This window comes from Echeneis naucrates, chromosome 21 (assembly GCF_900963305.1).
Source record: "Echeneis naucrates chromosome 21, fEcheNa1.1, whole genome shotgun sequence".
Classification (NCBI taxonomy): domain Eukaryota; kingdom Metazoa; phylum Chordata; class Actinopteri; order Carangiformes; family Echeneidae; genus Echeneis; species Echeneis naucrates.
In genome coordinates, this window is record NC_042531.1 from 22,971,434 (window position 1) to 22,992,812 (window position 21,379).

The following is a 21,379-nucleotide window of genomic DNA, read 5'->3' on the forward strand; positions in this document are numbered from 1 at the left end:
CTTTCATTTATCATCCTTTGCATTACCTTGCAAATATTAGGTGTTAGGGCAATAGGCCTATAATTTTCTGATTTAGGTTTAGATATATACAGCCACATTCACTGAGCTGTTTTGTCTTCATGTAGCCCGTGGAATAGGTGCCATCTAGGTAAACTTGAGTTGAGTTTTCTGAAATCGATGCATAACCTCAGACTACTCATCTGCCTTCCTCACCAGTACTATTGGAGAAGCATAGGCACTAGAGCTCTCTTGAATAACTCCTTTTTTCAACAGCTTGCACTGTGTGGGTGGCATTAATCTGTATGGCTGTGTTACAGGTATGTCATCTGTAAGATGGATCTAATATTGTGTAACTCAAATCTTCATCTTCAGTTGCAAACACAAATGAGTACTTCTCTAGCAACAAAGCCAGCTGTGCTTTCTGTTCTGGGCTACCACATACATCAAGCTTGTCACATCTGTGAAAATCTCAGGTTTTTTTGTCGATGCTCACTTGTTCAGTATTTGCTGAGATTTTCTGGAACTGTACTTCACGAAGCTCGTCACTTTCCACACTGTCCACCTGAGTCAAAACCCCTAACCTCGTCCTTGGCCTTAACTAGATGTCCTCATCAGACATGTTCATGACTTGGACTGGGTAAATGTGACTCTCAGATGAGACTAAAGTAGGTACAACAACCAAACCGCCAGGTAAGGGTGTATTCACAGGTTCTAGCAACAGCAAAGGGGCTTCCTCACCCACAGTCCTAAGTCCCTTGGCCACCACTGTAGCCGCCAATGAAGCAGGCAAGTTTCAAGGCCATGTAATTAAACACCCGACAGTTACAGAAGGGAGATGGATGATTCTGATTGTGGAGATTGATCATCAAAAGTTTTTTCATGAAAATGTATATGCCTCCAATAATAGTAAAAAAAAAAAAAAAATATATATATATATATATATATATATTTTTTTTTTTATAACAGAAAATAAGCCCAGTCACTTAATCACTTTTCCTGCAGCTAGCTTGTGGGGGGGTGACATTAACACATTGATGAATGAGAGTATGGATAGGTGGCTTCCCAAAGATAAAACTAATGAATTTGAAAATATATGTTGCAGGACAGGCTTAATTGATTTTGGAGACATACGCACTCAAATGAAAAAGCATATACTTGGAATAAAAATAAATAAAAACTCTGCAATCCCATATAGACTTTTGGTTCATATCAGATATTGTCACATTTGGGTGGGGGTGACGTGGGAATGAGGACCCAAAAACGGGAGCCTCGTTGAGGTGAAAAATACTTTTAATGAACAAAACCCCAGGCTGGCCAAATGAGACATCACCATGCGATAAAGAGAGACATGCAAAGACATAAGCAGAGACCCAGGCAGAGAGAGGCAGGAGTCAGGAAACCAGGCAGGCAGGTGCAGAGGGATCAACGAGCGGCGAGCCGCGGAGGAGTCGAGGCCAGGCAGAAGAGTCAAAACCAGGAGAGCAGGCAGAAGAGTCAAAACCAGGAGAGCAGGCAGACGAGGCAGAGGTACCGGTGAGGAGCGAGCTGCAGAAGAGTCGAGGCCAGGCGGGGGAGTCGAAACCAAAAGAGCAGGCAAATGCTGGAGATGCCAAGGCTGAACCTATGGTCAGAGACAGAAGGCAGGTCGGGAGCAGGCAAGGTCGGCACCAGGAGGTCATGCAAAGAAGGCACGCTGGAGAGTCTCTCATAGTAGAACAATCTAGCGAGAAGTGAGAGTGGAAGTCAGACTGGAAGGGTTGAATTAAATGGTTTTTTAACATCTGATACTGTCACGACTGAGCAAGGACTTGAACCCAAATGCACGACTCGAGAGGCAATTTCAAAATAAACAATCTTTTAATGACAAAGTGACAACTGAAAATCACTCTACAGAGGAAAAACTATCCAAAATGAAGAATCACTCACTAGGAGAGTAGGATGTCAAAATAAAGCAGGAAGCCACAGGACAACATAGACGAAGGACAAAAACTAAACATAACATAACCTCTTGGACATGACAGATACTACCCTAACCCTCCCCAGTTTTTCCAGGGGTATGGGGGGAAGAGATAACACAAGATAAGAAAACTGGGATTGAAAAGAAATACCAAACACCAAAGAAAACCCCTCGAGTGGCAGTTGCTAAGGTTACAGACAATGCTTTAAAAAAAAAAAAATCACTGGTCTTACCAGGATGCACTGTAAGCACTAAGATCTGAAAACGCTGGTCCACGTATAGCCTAAGGAACAACCAGGAGAAACAGACTGCAGGTAAGTATCCAAAAACCACATTTCCACAGAAAGGGACACAAATGGGCTGTAGTACCACCTTTCCACACGAATAGCCATCAGCACCAACACACACCACACACCGCGACTATCTCCGTGGCACACTGGCCCCTGGCTGTTTCGTCTCTCCCCGTTTTTTCCTCCTGGCACTGCTCCAGGGAATGGGAAACACTTGTATCGGGGTGGAGCCATCCACCTTGGGCGAGAGAGAGAGAGAGAGCTTGTCCCAAGGCCAGAGGGGTGACCGGGGGCCCGGGGTCAGATCCGCTGGCTGTTGGTGGGGGAGTCTGCCTCGGACCTGCTGGCTGGGAGGGCTGGTGCCCCAGGGCCGGAGCCTCTAGTGGCTGGAGTGAGTGGCTTGAATAAGAGCCAACCGACAGGCACAGCAGGAGACAGGGAGACAGAAGAGGGAACAGGTGAGTCACATTCACCTGGTTCGGTGACGGAGACACAAAATGAAGGAAGTGCAGATTGACAGACAGGGAAAGGTCAGGAGATGATGGAGGTAGAAGGGGAAACTGTTTCTGGACTGTTGGAGGAGATTGGAGGGAAGGCGATGACACGGATTTTAAGACCAGAAAAATCCTACCGACTCCCTCCAATGAGAAGGACAATGCTTCCCAAAAGAAAAAATGTACGGTCTATTCGTTTGAGAGGATAAGGAGCTTTTTAGTGGAGACCAAAGGTCAGAGGGCAGTGAAGCTGGAGGAGGAGTTTCCTGACCTCAACGGTTTTATAAAGTCTGTCAGCAGGCTGAGAAAGAAGCAGGTTTTCAGCAATCAGGAGGTGTATAGACTTAAAAAGCTGGTAACCAAGGTGAGATATGCCGTCTCAAATGACAACGATGATAATGACTGTTTTTAACTCCATTCTTTTTAGCTATCTGTGCTTCTTTTAGTGTGTAGTTTTATTACCTCCATTATGGCTAACATCCACATTGGCTCTTTTTGTCACAGCCCTGGCCGTGTCATTTGTTCCCTGTGTTTTTTCCCTGTCCTGTTTCCCCTCCCCCGTCTGTCTCTGTCTGTGTCTGTGGTGTGAGCATGGCAACTCCCTCTCTCCCCTGGGTTCCTAATTGTATCATTCAACTCACTTGTTCCCTGCTGCTCACCTAAGATCCATCCAGTATCAACCCCTGCAGTTTAAAACACTGCTGCTCTTCTCCAGATCATTATAACTACCACTGTGGATCTCCTACCTGCCTGCCTGCCTGCCTGCCTGCCTGCCTCTCTGCCTCTCTGCCACGCTTCCAGCCAGCTAAAATCCTCCACCCTCATCTCTGTACCTTGGCCATCAACCTACTCCCCTCAGCCTCCATCCCACAGACATCTTCCCCTCCTGCTACATTCATCATTCCTGCAATAAACTCCCATTCTTTCCTCCCTGCACTCCGGTTGTCTGTGTTCTGCATTTGGGTCCTCCTCATTGATTATAACAGAACGATCTGGCCACAATGGACCCAGCAGACATAGATCCCTCCCCCCGAGACCCTGTTTTTTCCCATGCTGACTCTGACTTACTCCGTCATGCCCTTGCTGCCCAAGGCACTCGTGTTGGTCACCACGAGCAGCTTTTCCAAGAAGTTATGGAAACCCTCAGGACTCTTTCAACTCAGGTAGTTCGAATTGGGAATCAGGTGGATTTTTTTTCTACTCACCTTTCCAACCCTGCGCCTGAACCCCAGCCCAGCCAGTCTCCACCGGTGGTCGCTGCAGCCTCTCCTGTTCTCCCAGCCAGAGAGCCTTATGTTCCAGCGCCGGAGCGCTATTCCGGGGATTTGGGAACCTGCAGAGCCTTCCTGATATAGTGTTCCTTAGTCTTCGAACAGCAGCCATCAGGGAACGTCAGGGAACCCGTAGTGTAGCAGAATATTCAGTTGGGTTTAGGACTATAGCTGCAGTTTCTGGCTGGAATGATGAGTTCCTCCAGGGAGTTTTTCTGAAGGGGCTTAATGCTGTAGTCAAGGATGAGTTGGCAGCAAGAGACGATACCAACAGTCTAGACTCCCTCATTTCCCTCCCAATCAAAATCGATAACCGCCTATGAGAACGTCGTAGGGAGGGAGTTAGCCGCCCACCATCGTGGCCCATTTCTCACAATCCATCACCCCCTCACATGAGAACTAACCCCAGTAATCCTCCTGCCAGTGGTGCCACCTCCTTTCCATCTGTTGAAGAGCCCATGCAGCTGGGCTGGGCACATTTGTCTCCATCAGAACATTACCGAAGAATAAGGGCAGGCATGCTCCCTCCGGCCAAAAGAGGGAGCTCACCCGTAGCTGTGGGAGTACTGGAGAGTCAAACTTCCTTTTTCCCACGTATGCAGTTCCAAGCCACATTGTGCTGGGGAGTTGAGATGTTGCCCTTGTCAGCCTTGGTGGACTCTGGTGCAGGTGAAAATTTTTTGGATGTTGGTCTTGCCTCCCAGGCTGGCATCCCTTTTGAACCACTTGTTAAACTCTGGAAACAACTGGATGCTGACGCTCTAGATGGGAGACTTCTGGCTCGGGTCACTCACAAAACTTGTCCCCTGCTTCTCATCCTCTCAGGAAACTACCGTGAGCAGATTCAGTTTCACCTTATCTCATCCCCTCTGGCCCCGATAATACTTGGACAGCCTTGGCTGAGACTGCATAATCTCCATATCGACTGGACAGCAGCAAAAGTGGTGAGCTGGAGTTCCTACTGCCATTCTACATGTCTACAATCTGCTCTTCCCCCCGTGGGCATTGATACTCCAACCTCATCATCCAAATCAGAACCTTCTGATCTTTCCCTTGTTCCTCCTGAATATCACAACCTCAGTGAGGTCTTCAGTAAACAACATGCCCTATCCCTTCCTCCTTACCGCCGGTATAACTGCGGTATTGACCTCCTCCCAGGAGCCCCCCTCCCTACCAGCCGTTTGTACAACCTCTCTCGTCCAGAGAGAGAATCCATGGAGAAGTACATCAAGGATTCTCTAGCAGCAGGTTATTCGCCCATCTTCCTCCCCTGTTGGTGCGGGGTTTTTCTTTGTGTCTAAGAAAGATCACACACTCCATCCCTGTATTGATTATCGTGGCCTGAACAACATCACTATTAAGAACAAATACCCCCTGCCTCTGATTAGCTCCACCTACCATCGCCACCGCCTACCATCTGGTTCGGATACGGGAGGGAGATTCCTTTGGGCTGACAAATGCCCCAGCTGTCTTCCAGGCCCTGGTTAATGACGTGCTTCGAGACCTGCCGCTCCGTCTTCGTTTCCCTAGATGACATCCTGATTTTCTCCCGAAGCATGGAAAAGCGCATTCAATCATGTTTTCCTAACCCTAACCCTAACCCATGGCATCCCTTTGGACATAGTATCAGACAGAGGCCCACAGTTCATCTCTCAGGTGTGGAAGTAATTCTGCTGAGCTCTTGGAGCATCAGTGAGTCTCTCATCTGGTTTTCATCCCCACACTAATGGTCAAACTGAGCATGCTAATCAGGACCTGGAAGCTGCCCTCCGCTGTGTGGTTGCAAAAAAATTCCTCTTCCTGGAGCTCACACCTTCCCTGGGTTGAGTATGCCCACAACTCGTTGACCTGCACTGCAAATAGCATGTCCCCTTTTGAGAGTTCTCTAGGCTATCAACCCCCGTTCCCAGCTCAGGAAGAGGAAGTCTCTGTGCCTTCAGTACAGGCACACCTCTGTCGCTGCCGCAGGATCTGGAAGGAGACTCGTGCTGCCCTGCTCCACACAGCTGACCTTGCAGACCGCCATTGAATCCCAGCTCCCATCTATCAGCCAGGTCAGAAAGTTTGGTTATCCACTAGAGACATTTCATTAAAGACTGATTCCAAGAAACTCTCACCCCGCTACATTGGCCCTTATGAGATCAAATCTGTCATCAATCCGTCTTTTGTTAAACTGAAGTTGCCCAGATCTATGAGAATTCATCCCATCTTTCATGTCTCTCAGTTAAAACCAGTCTCTCTCAGCCTGTCAGTCTGTGTCTGTGCTGTGGGCGTGGCAACTCCCTCTCTCCCTTGGGCTCCTAATTGCATCATTCGACTCACCTGTTCCCTGCTGCTCACCTGAGATCCTTCCAGTATCAACCCCTGCAGTTTAAAACACCAGCGCTCTTCTCCAGTCTTCGCCAGATCGTAGTGAGGTCAAGAGAGTCAAGAGAGCTGCTGTTTTTAAACAGTTTGAGATCAAAAAACTTGATGTGGTCTTTATTCAGGAGACTCACAGTAACACAGAGAATGAAGGGGACTGGAAGAAGGAATGGCTGGGGGGCATCCTCCTGAACCACAAAAGGTCCAACAATACCGGGGTGGGGATCCTGTTCTCCAGAACTTTTAGTCCTCACACAGTGGAGGTAGAACATGTTATGTCAGGACCCATTTTAAAAGTCATAGCTCTGTGTGAAAATGGCTTTTATCTGTATTTATGCTCCGGTTTTAAGCACAGAATAGATGGAGTTTTTAAATGTTTTATGTACCACATTAAGTGACTGTGCTGATGATTATTTATTCATGGGGGGTAATTTTAACTGCAACAGTTTAGACAGGAATCACCTGGAGCCTCATCCTACTTCCACTGCTATGCTCAGACGCCTGATGGAAGCCCATGAGCTGAAGAATGTGTGGAGAGGTTTTAACGTGAGGGACAAACAGTTAACCTGGATTCACTGTAAAAATAACTCCAACAGGTTGGATCGCTTTTTAAGCACTATTTAGCATTTTTAAAAGCTGTCACATTGTCCCTGTCGGTGTGTCTGATCACTTTTGCTCTCTGTTGTTTTTTATATCCAGAATATAAAGACCCCCAGCGCCTACTGGAATTTTAACACAGTTCTTTTATCAGATAGCGCTTTTAGAGAAGCTTTTAGGTTTTTATGGTTATCACATAGAGAGAGAGTCCATGTTTTCCTCAGTGCCACAGTGGTGGGAGTGGGGAAAGACCCTGATAAAGGGTTAGGGTTAGTTTAGTTAGTTAAGATTTGTCAACAGTATACTCTCAACATCACCAAGCACTTCACCAGATCCCTTCAGGACCTGGAGAATGAGGTACAGATGTTACTGACCAAGGGTGTGTTGAAGCCCTTAAAAGTGAAAAGGCTGTGTTAGCCAACCTGCTGGATGTAACAGTAAAGGGAGCTCTGGTCCGGTCACGCTTCATGAACGCCTCCCTGATGGGTGCACCCTCACAGTTCTTCTTTGGCCTGGAGCGCAGGAATGGTCAGTGAAAGATCATTCACTCTCTGCACCCCCGACGACGGTTCCTTAGCGGAGGATGCTCAGGAGATCAGGAGGTTCGCTACACAGTTTTATCTAGAGTTGCACCAGAAGGAGATGGTGGAGGACTCTGAGCTGGCTGCAGCCTTCCTCTCCAGCCTGCCGCAGGTGAAGGCAGCATCCAACACCATGCTGGATGCTCCCCTGAATGTAGAGGAGCTGAACGCAGCCCTGATGAGCCTCGCCAGCGGGAAGGCTCCAAGGATCGATGGTCTCCCAGTGGACTTCTACAAGGCCTTCTGACCTGTGCTGGCATCAGACATGCTGGAGGTGTTCCAGGAGAGCCTCTGAGCTGGACTGCTACCTCAGAGCTGCAGGAGAGCTGTCATCACTCTGCTCCCCAAAAAAGGTGACTTGGAGGCCTGTCTCCCAACTCCCAAGATCCTGGCCAAGACTCTGGCCCCGAGGCTCAGAGAGTTGATGGCTGAGGTTGTTCATGGCAGGCTCATAAGTGACAATGTCACTTTAATTCGGCATGGTTTGGAGCTCTCGAGCTGATTGGATGTAGATCAATATCAGATATACTTTATTGATCCCTGAGGGGAAATTGCCATCAGTTATATATGATCCCATTCAAAAGTCTTAAAGAAGTAGGAAAGTATAAACATATAAAATATATCAGTAAAGTTTAAGCATAAGTAATAAAATAAAATATATCTAAACACTAAAATATAAATTTGTTCCTGTATCTACAAAAGTGATACATAAAACAGCAGTTTACCAACATTTGAATATAGAATATTGCACTGGATTATTGCACATCAAGTAGTTATTGCACATTATTAATAGTCCAGAGTAAACAAGACTCAGAGTGACTCAGAGTGTCTGACAATCAGAGTGAGGAGTTGTGATGGCCACAGGCAGGAAGGATTTCTGGTGATGCTCCGTGGTGCATTTAGGTGTAATCAGCCATGTACTGAATGTACTCCTGTAACTGGCCAGCACGTCGTGGAGTGGGTGAGACACATTGTCCAAGATGGCTCGCAGCTTGGAGAGCATCCTCCTCTCGGACACCTCCGTCAGAGGGTCAAGCTTCACTCCCACAATGTCACTGGCTATATGGAGCAGTCTGTTCAGTCTGTTGGTGTCAGCTGCCCTCAGCCTGCTGCCCCAGCACACCACAGCATACAGGATAGCACTGGCTACCCCAGACTCATAGAACATCCTGAGCATAGTCCTGCCGATGTTGAAGGACCTCAGCTGCCTCAGAAAATAGAGGCGACTCTGGCCCTTCCTATAGAGGGTGTTTTTTTTTTTTTTTTTTTTTTTTTTTTTTTTTTTTTTTTTTTTAACCCAGTCCAGTTTATTGTCAATGTATATGCCAAGATATTTGTTCTACTCAACAATGTCCACACTGACCCCCTGGATGGAAATAGCGACCATCTGTACCTTAGTCCTTCTTAGGTCCACAACCAGTTCCTTGGTCTTTGTCACATTGAGCTGCAGGTGGTTCAGCTCACACCATGTGACAAAGTTGTCCACAGCAGCCCTGTACTCAGCCTTTTCAGCCCCGTGGATACATCAGAGAGTCATCCGAGAACTTCTGGAGATGAGAGGTCTCAGTGCAGTAGCGGAAGTCTGTGGTGTAGAGGGTGAAGAGGAAGGGAGAGAGGACAGTCCCCTGTGGAGCCCCGGTGTTGCTGACTGCTCTGTCTGACACACAGTGTCGCAGGTGCACAAACCATGGTCTGCTCGTCAGATAGTCCACAATCCAGGACACGAGGGGGGAATCTACCTGCAGTTTCTCACCCAGTAGAGCTGGACAGATGGTGCTGAATGCACTGGAGAAGTCAAAAAACATGACTCTCACTCGTGTGGCTGTCCCATGTCCCGATGAGCCCCCAGTGTCCATCCCTGGTGGTCTGGTGGGGGTCAAAGTTCAGGCAGTTCAGGCAGTTGGTCCGAGGTGAGGGGTAAAGTACTGCCAGTGCTCATGGTGGAGTGCCTGAACAGAAGGAAGCTGCAGGGAGCCGACTCCCCATGGAGAGCTCACCTGGGCCTAGGTGGGGAGGTCCAGCCTCAGTGGTGGAGCCTCGCCAAACCCCCACTCACCAAAAAGGTGACCGACCTTCAATGGAGGCTTCTACATGGGATCCTTTAGAAACAGTGTACTCCCAGTGTCCTTGGCTTGGCCCCCTGTTCTCCCTGCTGAAGAAACTGCTCAGGAAAGGAGGCTTCTCTCTCCAGACCTTCATCCTGGGCTTCAGGTACAGGAGGGCCACCAAAAACAAGAACCAGATAATCAACTTTGTCCTGGGAAAGTCAAAAATAGCCATCTACGTCTCTAGGAAGAGGAAGGTTGAGGACAATGTGAACACAATGTGACAATGTGAAAGCCAGAGTACTGATTGATTTTAAATATTACGGAGAGATACAGGACATGATTCAGTTCAAACAGATCTGGACTCAGGGTCTGAGTGCACTGCACTCAGGACCTCACTCAGTGTACTCACTTTTATTTGATTCAAGAATCTCATGCCTCAGAGACAGATTTATCATATTGGAGGATTCAGTGGGGAAAAGATTTATGGTTTTCATGAGGTAGAAACCGATCACCAGGGGTAGCTATTTTGCTTGGCAAGTTTCAAGCCCATGCAATTAAACACCTGATAGATACAGAAGGGAGTTGGATAATTCTGATTGTGGAGATTGATCACCAACAGTTTATTCTTGAAAATGTATATGCCAATCTTATGCCAATCATATGCTAGTCTTAGCCAATCATATTTCATTGAGTTGTGGGCGGGACCATAATGCTACATCTTTCTAGGTATTCGCAAATACCAAGGAGAACATATATAAGCCAAGCAACCCACTGAAACAGTGAGTGCGTGGAGGGAAGAAAGATAGAAGACGTTCTAGAGAGGAGGAAAATGGCGGGAGCTAGTGAAGAAGAAGACCATGTGGCTTATATTTTGGATACTCCTTTTTCAAGATTGCCTTTTCAGGCAAAAGTAGACATTATTAAAAAAGGTCGACCATCACCTGACTTGCCAGGATTGTGGCAAGCTAGCAAGGGCTGCCATTGGCATTTTCAAGCTAGCAGCTACAGTCGTTATCAGTGGCTAATGGGCAGCAGCACAGAGTCAGAGCCACAGCAGCAGCACAAAACTGAATTTGTAAGTATACTGTAGGCCTAAACCTACAATTTGCAGACAGTTTTATAGCCATTAAGGCCAGTGAAAAATGGCTGAGCATAACTTACAAAGCTTTTTCGTTTTCTCATTTCACCTCAGGAGGTGTTTGTGTTATACTTTTGGCAGAAATATTAAATCTACATTGAAAATCTAAGCTGTCTAAGCTGAAACAAACACAAAAAAACATTGGATCAGCTTTGGATCCATCTTCAGTTGTTGAATAGTAGCTAATGATTATTCTATACATTTTACTTTCATTCTAGCCAAACAAATGTGAGGTAAGTGCTTTTTTCATTTAGTTTTTGCAATTAAATGATGTCATGATAGCCAGCTTTGATTGTCTGTTTTTCCAGAATCACCTTGGTGTGTTGTTAAGCCAGTTTGGGTAAATAAACCTTTAATATGCTGAACATCCATGTGACAGGGCTCTGGCTATTATTTGTATTGCTATGTTTAATCTCTTATTGCTACATGTGGTCCAATTGAATAAATATTTATTTTACAGGAAGTGGTTTGATCATGGCATGATATATGTTAAGCAACTTGTTCAAGATGGAAGACATTTACTCTCTTACCAGGAATTTATAAATACATTTCAGTTTCCAGTTCCACCCAAAGAGTATGCAGTAGTGTTTGATGCTTAACCAAGGGGAGTACTGCAGCTTCTAGGAAGTTCTGGAACTCATGATTTTAGGTTTCTTACTGCTAGATCATTTAATAGTCAGATTTTTGTGGGCAAAATTGATATAACAAAGCAAAGATGCTCAAATAAATATATTAGAATTTTTTTGGCAAACCACATCTTTACCCTTTGGACAATCTTTCTGGAACTTTTTTTGAGAAATTAACTGGCAGAAAGCTTGGATGGTTGGTGAGAAGTGTAACAGCAAAGTTGTCTAGCAGTTTTGGCTTTATACATGCCCATGCACTGTTAATAATCCACTCGATGTCCAGGTTAAGTTGAAAAAATTGAGCATCGAAGCATCAATCAATCCCAAAATCAGCAAGCAACTGCAGGTCCTCGATCCAATCCAACCACTGTTGTGCAAGAAAATCCGGGAATCATGTCATCCCAGCTGAGCTTTAACCGACAGAGCTCTTGCAAGATCTTTTTTGCAGGCAGAACCACCGGAGCCAAGATCCCCAAAGGATCGTAGACAGAACCCACCAATGAGAGAATGTTTCTTCTGGTTGGAGGTTTACCTTGGATGTCAATCCTGAACTTGAATTGGTCGGATTCCATGCACCATTGTACTCCCAATGCTCTTTCCATGGGGAGTGACTCTTGATCCAGATCTTTTACTTCTTTTGCCTTTTCCGTCTCAGGTATGGCTGCCAGCACCACCCAACTGTTGCTACGAAGTAGCACCAAATAGGTGCACGACCATCCTGTATTCCTCCAGTGGTTTGTTCACGTCTCCACCAGGCCACCAAAGAAACCAAAGGAGGTCAGCGTCTTCTTGTGGGACCCATACCTGGTGGAACATGGCCTCCACATCAGCCATAATAGCCGCAGGTTCTTGGCGAAATCTGGTGATGACTCCAATTAAGGAACTCGTGAGGTCCGGTCCCTGAAGAAGTTCCTCATTCAGAGCGACTCCCTGATAAGACGCACCACAGTCGTACACAACATGCAGCTTGTGTTTTTTAGGATGGACATTAGGACATTCCATGGTGTGGAATGTACCAAACCTTTCCATCACTGCGGGTAAGCTCTTCATCAGGAACCGTCATAGCGAAGCCTTTGGTGATCATATCACCCATAAACATGATGTAGTCCTCACGAAACTAATTATTTTTGAGAAGCTTCTTCTTCAAGTCTATGGCCCACTGCTCTGCCATCACACGATTGTTTGTCATTTGAAGCTCCTTGTTCTTTAGCGGTAGGCCAATGCAGTAATGTCCCTCTACCAGTCTAGCAGACTGCGATACACTGTCCATGAATCGAAGGTCTTCTTGGGACAATTCCAGCTGTTCTTGGTTACTTTCCGGAAAGTCATATTTGAACTGTTGGTTCCATAGCTCATCCAATTTAGCCACTGAAATTCTGTTGGATGTAACATATTTCCCATCTCCAGTTGGTTCACAGTTGCACTCTCTCATCTCTCAACTCTCTTCAATGTCCATCCAAGGATAGTTCTTACGGTGTAAGGTCCATCGTTCACACTTCTGATGACCTCCTCTGGTTCCATAGCCTTTGGCACATTGGTCCCAATCAGCAGCCCTATTTCTGCATCGATGTGGGGAATTCTCACTGACTCCAGATGAGGCCACCTGTCCACGTCCTCTTGTAATGGAATGTTCCTTTCGTTGGCTGGGATGGTCTTTTGAGAGAAAACTTCCTGTAGCTCAATGAAGTTGCAACCTTGTAGGCTACACACCTCCAAGCCTGTTACAACGTGGCTGCGAACAGTCTTTTGTTCCCCCATGGTTGTTAGGAGAATGTTGATCTTCTTTCCACTAAGGTGGAGCTCATTCATAAGCTCTTCCGTGCAAAAGGTAGCCATACTGCCTGAGGCATACGACGTGACCACCTTGTTGCCTTTCTTGGCCTTTACCTTTACTGGAACAATGGCATGGTTACCTACGTGGTTCAGCACAACAGCAAAGGTCAAGTCCATATCGCATTTGTTATGGGAAAGGCTAGGGTTGCCCCACTCAAGCCCACAACCATCCCACGCCTGGAATTAACAGCGGCAACTATGGCAGTGCGCATGGACAGATTGTTAAGGAAGGAACTGGAGCTACAGCTCACGAATTCAGCGTTTTGGACAGACAGCACGGCTGCGCTCAAGTACATTAACAAAGAAACAACAAGATTCCGGACGTTCGTAGCCAATTGAGTGGCGGAAATTCGGAAGGTGTCTACAGGATCTCAGTGGAGGCAGGTCCAATACATGGTGGACCTTTTTTGGAATCATTGGGTGAGAGAATACTTGCCAGAGCTCCAGATGCACCATAAGTGGTCTCAGGTGTCTCGTAACTTCATGCCAGGGGACATTGTTTTGCTGGTGGATGGGTTAGGGTTAGGGTTACCTAACCCTAGGTGCAGTTAGGGTTAGGGTTACCTAACCCTAACTGCACCGAGAAACTCATGGGTCATTGGCAAAGTCCTTGAGGCAATGCCAGATGAACATGGACTTGTTCGCCGGGTTCGTCTAAAGACTAATACCAGTGAACTAGTAAGACCCATTACCAAAGTCTGTCTGCTCCTAGAAGCAGCGTGAGACAGAGGTAAAGACTGGCCTCCATCAGTATGTAAGTACCTTTTAAGACTTTTAACAACAGAAGAAAGAAGACAATACTTGGGTCTGTTCGTAAGAATTTAATTGCCCTATGGTTTTTTTGATGGACATGTTTGTAATTGTTTCTAAGTTTAGAGAACAATTGGGGACCGGATATGTATGAGGCAATAAATTTGCTAATATTTTCACTTTTCTTATGTCATTTAAACATACTTAGTAATGTTACGTTGGATTTAACTTTGGATTAAACTTTAGGTTTAATAGTTGTCTAACAGTCATTTATAAGTCAGTTTAATTGAATTTGGTTATTATTTGTTCATCTTTTCTGTCTATAACAGGCTATGTAAATTATGTTTAGTACTCGGGTACTGTAGCTTTAAGACTGCAGCCTCACACGTTGGCAGAGTGGGGTCGTGACCTGTAATTAGTATTGAACCCCAGTCTAGCAGTGGAGACATACGGTTTTCTTACCATGCTTGTGTAACCTGCTTTTCATGCCTTGTACAGGTTAGAAAGAAGAAAGGCATTTTTTGTGGATTACTGTGACACTTGTGGAATAAAAGGTTTTTAATTTTTTCAACTTAACCCGGACGTCGAGTGGATTATTAACAGTGCACGGGCATGTATAAAGCCAAAACTCTTGCTAGACAACTTTGCTGTTACAAGTTTTGTTTAAACAATAAATTTACAGAAGTCTCATTTAAGATATTACATAAGATTTATCCAACACACACACACACACACAAAACTGGCAAGATTTAATATTGATATTGATCTGTTGTGTAAACTCTGTGGGAATGAAGAGGAAACAATTTATCATTTGTTTTATCAATGTGCATTCTCAGAAGCATTCTGGACTGATGTACAGAAATGTATTAGGACAATAACAGGACAAGTAATTATTTTACAAGAAAAGGAAAACTTAGACGATGATATAGTTTTTTTTGTACAACTAATCCTGATTCTTGGGAAATTTCACATTCACAAGAAAAAATGGACAGATTCCAAACCAAACACTGATCTCTTTGTTTGGAACTGCATCAATCAATCAATCAATTTTTTTATTTATAGAGCGCATTTCATGCACAAGGCAAACTCAATGTGCTTTACAATGGTTAAAACACTTATAATGCAACAATGGTGCAAACAACAAAGAAGTGCCCAGCTTTTGAGATTTAAAACAACATAAAACAAAATCAAAATAGTATCACATTCATTTATTTCTACATACATGCTCAGGGTGGGCGTGACATGTCTCTCAGAGTAACAACACACTTTCAGCAGACCAAAGCTAAGAGCTGTGCTATCATGTAAGAGACTCACTGCTGAGAACAGAGCTGGAGTGGATTCAGCATGTGCACTGTCTATAGGTCACTGTGGGCAGGACTTATCTCAACACAGCAGGGGTGACCACTCATTTAGGGTTTCACCTACTACATGGTGCCTGTTAACTCCCTATACAGAATACTGTGACTCCCAGTGCAGAGGTCTCCCCCATAGAGACTGCAGGGACAGAATACCTACTCCCAATACTGATTGGACCTCTATGAACATCAGTTGCAGACAGATGTTTGTACAGGGATGCAGATGTGAAATCTTTCTTCACTATTTTGTTGCAGTCTAACAACTTCAGCCTCCTCACGAGGACTGCATAATGTAAGCAGGGATATGTACTTGTACTTGTATTCACCTACAGCAAGATTACTGAAACCAGTAAAAACCAGCAGGACATGGTTGTGGGCTGATTAAATAAATTCTTTGAAGACATGGGATCTTCATTATGCAGATACTATATTTTATGGAATATACAAGACACAATACTGCAGCATGTCTGCCACTGTCTGTCTCTTATTAAATCAAAACAGGTGATGAGAATCTGACTTCTTTGTGATTTCACATGGAGGATGGCTCCTGAGAAATGGACTAGTACTAAAATGACATTAGTTCTCATGGTATTTCCTCTGATGGTCAGTGTCAGGTGAATTAAATGAGGGAGATGCGATCATCAATCTTTGTCATAATGCAGGTAAAACATTATAGGTCACCTTCTTTGTGGAAATACCAAGTGATAATGAGAAGAAATGATGGCAAATATTTTGTATTTGTGTGACCTGAAGCTCCACTAAAAATAACATTAGCAATGACGCTGTGGAATAACTAAGCAGCTCTTTCAGCAACAGACTGCTGCGCCTATGGTGCAAGAGGAAGCGCTACTGCAGGTCATTCAACCCAACAGCAATCAGACTTTATAACTTTATGCAATAAAAATCGACACTCCAGACTAATTACATATTACATCAAATTTTTTGCACTAGAGGAGAGTTTCTTTTCTCATAGCCACCTTATCTTTATGACTGCCACCTTATATTTTGTGTTTTGTTTTTTTTTGTATTTTTGTTTATATTTTGTATATATTTCTTCATCTTCTTATATCGTCTTCATCTGTGGTTGTTGCTGTAACAAGAAATTTCTCATATGTAGGATAAATAAAGTACTCTTATCTTAATGCTGGGAATTCTGACCCAGAGACCTGATGAACATTTATAGTTCCCAGAACAAAACTCAAACTAAATGAAACCTGCTGTCATTGCAAATCTTTATGGAGGTTTGAGTCTCTTAGCTCAGATGATGGAGGAGTTACTTAGGCCACACCAAGGTGTCCTCTGTGATGAGAAATGCATTGAGAGTCAGTAACAACACACAATTCCTAGATTCAGGTTTTTTAATGAGCCCAAGGGAAAACAGTATTACACCCTGTACAGATGCCTTGATTAATGATTAAACAAACTGAAATGATTCCCTTCAGTTCAGGAGAAGGACCCTCAGGACCACAGACACAGGTGTGACTGAGGAATTGGCTCCTACAGGTGACACTCACTCCTCTCTGTGCTGCAGGTCCTCACAGAATATGGCCTGCACAGCCTTCCCTCTAGAGAGGTACTTAATGCTCTCTATCTCACCGCCACAGTTACTGGGCTTCTGGAAGTGGATCTCCAAATGGTCCTGCAGGTCGTCCTCATCTGTTACATCCTGAATGCCATCCAGGAGGAGGGTTCGCTTTGGGGAGCCGCTGAAGGTCTGAAACAGACCAGAATGTCAGCTTTCTCAGAATCCTGTTCACAGATTATTATCAGTAATGTTGATTCTTAATAAATGATTGATACCTGATGAGTATCTTTACTAACCACAAAGTCCTCCGCTCTGACAAATAAGCCTTGACAGTGCAACAGTTTTGATCAATACATCTACAGATGATAAATAATTTCATTCCTGTTTCCTACCTGAAATTTGCGCAGCTTGTGTTTGTAAATGGGTCCAACCTGCACATTCACCTTAGAGTCCAGGCCCACATAGTAGCTTCCTCTCAGGACCAAGCCTTCAGCAACTTTAGTCACACAAACACAGCTGAGGATCAATACAAATCCTGCCTGTACTGCCTCTTGAGTGACTTAATTTCCTTGTAGAGACTGAGTAAAGCATTAAAATGTTTCATGCTTCATCAACTGAAACAACACAGTTACCTTCAGTGGTGCATTCATCACAGCTCTCAGGATGTGTTTAACAACAGCTGGCTGTGAATAGTGGAGTGTTGTGCCAAGGCATACTAGACATACATATATGTATATATTGAGATATATCAATGCCTGAGGATATCTGAGCTGAGTTGAAGTTGCACCAGGAGAGGAGGCAGGGCCTGAAAGTAGTTCTTGGGGTTGGTTACAACTTTGGACACAGCTATGCAAGCTGTTGAATAATACTTTTTTCTGATCTCACCTCTTGCACCACAAGTGTCCGGAGCAGCCTGAACACAAATCTACCCTAAACCTTGAACGAACCACATTGATCCCACCATTCCAAATCCACTATGCAGGACCTGGAATACAACAAACTGAAGCCACCTACACGTGTACATGTGTGGAGTTTGAGGATCACAATCAGTGAAGTGTGTCTATGTCTAATGAGCTGCTGTAAATATTAATTGGGAGCTAAACATCAGTAAAAGAGAGCTGTACCTCCAGGGTGTAGAAAGGTGATGTGGCCTATCCCCGTGTTCGCATCGTAATCCACTCTCTTCACCTCACCTCCTCCTCTGCTGGGCCTGGAGAAACTCATCTCCAGTCGGTCCTTCATTCTCTCCTCTGGCATGGAAGGGGGAATATTGCAAACATTGAGATCCATTCTGGAAACATCAAGGTGGACCTATATTGATAAGACCACAGACTGATTACAGGGGCCTCTGCGTTAACACCACTATGCAATATGCAATATGCACAGACTGAAAGGGGATTACAGGATCAAATTGGAACCAGTGTTGTTTGTATTTATGTGCCCCTGGGCCACTGTCCCAGGTCATAGGTTTTTCTATTTTTTTTTATTTTTTATTTAAATTCTCATTATTGAAAATCACACCACAGCTACAGTAAAGGCCATGTCAGTAATAAAATTTCTCCTGCAGAATTATCTATTTGACTCAATATAATACCATGTACTTTTTGGAAACGAGAGAGAGGTGGGGTTTTGTCCAAATATAAATACATTATATATGGAGCATAAATAAACAACTAAAAAATATATTTGAAAATTTGACTCAAATGTAACTCTTAATTATTTGCAAAACCTTTGCCAAAATGTGATTTTAGCCGGAAAAAAACCAAAACAAATGTAAATGATTGGCTGGTCACAAGGTTTTTATGTCTCAGACTAACTCTGCTCTCACCTGTGCATTGTGTCACAGTGCTTAATCAGTCATGCTGGCTCCAGCTGAGCTGTGGATTGTATTACCAAAGCATTCAAATTACAGCTGTTCAGGTTTCTAGCACCTGGACTGGTTCATACAGGTTCCTGCACCTGAGTTATCGCCTCTGTGACAGTGTGACACCTTCATGCTGGTTTTCCCCCCTTGTGTCTGTGTGCAGCATGATTACCTCAAACTTGACAACAGGATCTATTGTTATTCTTTTTGGTTTAACTTCAACACTCTTGTTGTCACAGGACACAGAGCACTTTGCAATCTTCAGGATCTGAGAGGCCACTGGAGGAGAAAACATAGCAAAGCATTACAAGAAACATGAAAGAGAGGGAGTCATCTGAGAGAGGGAGGATGTTTACTTTTTAGTTGGGCAAGGTCAGTAATAACAAATTAAACTATAAAGCTGATCTTTGTGGTTCTTATCGTATGCTTGCTGACCTGAGTACAATTTTTTTCTTATGTGCAAACATGGAAATAATTACAAATCAACCTTGAACCTTGAACTTGTTATACCCACTTCTCTCTTTTCACTAAAGACCACACCGACAGTTCTTGACTGATATGAAATGAAGGAAAGTTCAGCTGTGACCTGTGGTTGTCAAAGTGTGCTGAAGCCAAGCTGTAGGCTGAAGTTCCTTCCACAGGCTGCCTCACTACTCCTCCTCTGCCCTCACCACAAACACCATTGCTGGTCTGAGAGGTAAGGACTAAAAAAGATGTTGCATTACACTGTATATCCATACATATATGTAAGGCCCAAGCACAGCTCAGAGAGAGATGCTCTTCCCATGCTCTTTCAAAAAATAAGCTTCAAGCTTCTTGAATTCAGTGCAATTGTGAGCCCGCCTACTTATAACACATACAATGAGTTTGTTACACAATGCTCAACTCACTATAAGCCCTCATTCTTTTGGGTTGAGTATAGTTGAGACAAAGCTCATGTCATCAACTCAGGTCTTTAACGCAGTGATGAAGTGTGTGTACCTTTCTCTTCTTCGAAAGTCACAAGGGCCTGTCCTCCCTGCAGAGGCACAGTTGACCTCTGACGGATGGTGAACACTCCTCTGATTGGCTGACTGTCATCATCACACTCCTTTTTGTCCTGAGTGTTGAACCTCACCTCTGTCTCTGGAATTTGGGCATAGATCTAGACAGAACGGTGTCTTATAATTGTTGATAAACTGTATGATATGTCATAGTGCTCTTACTATTGTCTCACACTGTAAAATATGAATGCAGTAACAGTCTGCTTTGGTAGGATATGGAGACTCTGTTGGTGCATAATCCTAAAAGTAACCTTACCTTGAATTTCTGCTCCAGTTTGGTGGACTCAGCCCTCTTAAGCTCCAGCTCAGCTTGATATCTTCTTAGTTTCTCGAGCAAATCTTGTTTGCATTTAGCAAATTTCTCAATTTTATCCTGAGTGAGAACAAGTTGAAATTAGTTCTTGGTTGTCCCATGTCAATTCTCCTGCAGATGTCTCAGGTGTGGCAATTACTGTACCTGCACTGAGCTCAGGCTCTGAGTGAAGTCCCCCTGAAACTTGTCTTTTTTTTCAATCCAAGATATCATCTCCTGTTTGGCTTTTGCCTTGGCTTCATCCTCGTCAAGTTTTTCCACAATGAGTCTGGATTTCAAATCATCGCCTTTCTCTACTTTAGACTGAGACACAAAGACAACTTAATAAGGGAGCATGCTACATGTCCTACCTCAAAGACATAAAGTGAAACAAGGTCTGAGATTATTGCTAAGCATGCTGTAAATACACTTTTAACTGTGCATTGTATGTTTATATATTGTTACTTTAAGTGTAAGTGTCTTTGTTTTTGTTGTATATTACCTGCCCAGTGAACACAGTAAACCTAGCACCTCTGCTTCAATGTAGCAAACACCCTGATCTGCCACAAGTTATAAGGGTCATTTTAAATCTGTCGCTTAGTAGAACTCAGAATGAGGGCAACAACAGGCTCCTCACAAAATTATCATGCCATTAGTCTGGTAAAATGGCCTATAGCTACTCTGAGAAAATATTTTTTACTGCTGAGTGTAAGGCTGGTGTATTAATGGGGGCCAGTGAGGTTGGTCCCAGGATTTTGTGCTCCACAAAAATTAGCTGATCAACAGTGTGAAAATATAACACTCATAGGAGAGAAGACCCAGGTCCCTGTTGGACTGACTGCAGCATCATTATAAGTAGGTATTTACATCTGAGACCTGGGTGACCTGGTTTTGCTCGGTGGCAGGCTGAACCCGTTGAGTATTATTGACTGGGTCTCTTACCTTCCAGGTCTCCAGCTCTTTCTTGGCCACCTCCACATCAGAGTTCACCTGAAAGGAACACAGACCTGTTTACAACCAGTCCGGGTCACATAACAGTCTCTAGAAACAAGAACGTATCTTACCTCGTCAGTATTGGGCCTGATACTGGACATGTTGGCCAGGATCTGACAAGAAGACGGAGCACCGTCAGCAAAGCGCATAAAATAAATACACAGGATAAACATCTTATTGACCCTTGAGGTTAAAGTGGGTATACCTTCTGTTAAGCACCGGGTTGATTTTCCTGTGAGGATAGATAATGGAGGACCCTCCACTGTAGCGTCGACAGACTGAATCAAAAGTGAAACTTTTATGATATGACATGGCGCGCTCGAGTGTAACAGCATATCGTAATTACACATTGAAAATT

At 44.3% G+C, this 21,379-nt stretch overlaps 1 protein-coding gene across 1 annotated transcript; it reads right to left on the minus strand.

Moving 5' to 3' along the window:
• Nucleotides 1-16,648: 16,648 nt before the first annotated feature.
• Nucleotides 16,649-21,341, minus strand: nmi (N-myc (and STAT) interactor). The gene is made up of 10 exons (XM_029530466.1): nt 21,227-21,341; nt 21,093-21,134; nt 20,971-21,018; nt 20,194-20,352; nt 19,993-20,109; nt 19,675-19,837; nt 18,866-18,972; nt 17,954-18,140; nt 17,222-17,325; nt 16,649-17,018 (listed from the first exon to the last, which is right to left on the minus strand). Exons 2-10 carry the CDS (start codon nt 21,120-21,122, stop codon nt 16,815-16,817), a joined length of 1,119 nt encoding a protein of 372 aa, XP_029386326.1. The 5' UTR covers nt 21,123-21,134; nt 21,227-21,341; the 3' UTR covers nt 16,649-16,814.
• Nucleotides 21,342-21,379: the final 38 nt, after the last annotated feature.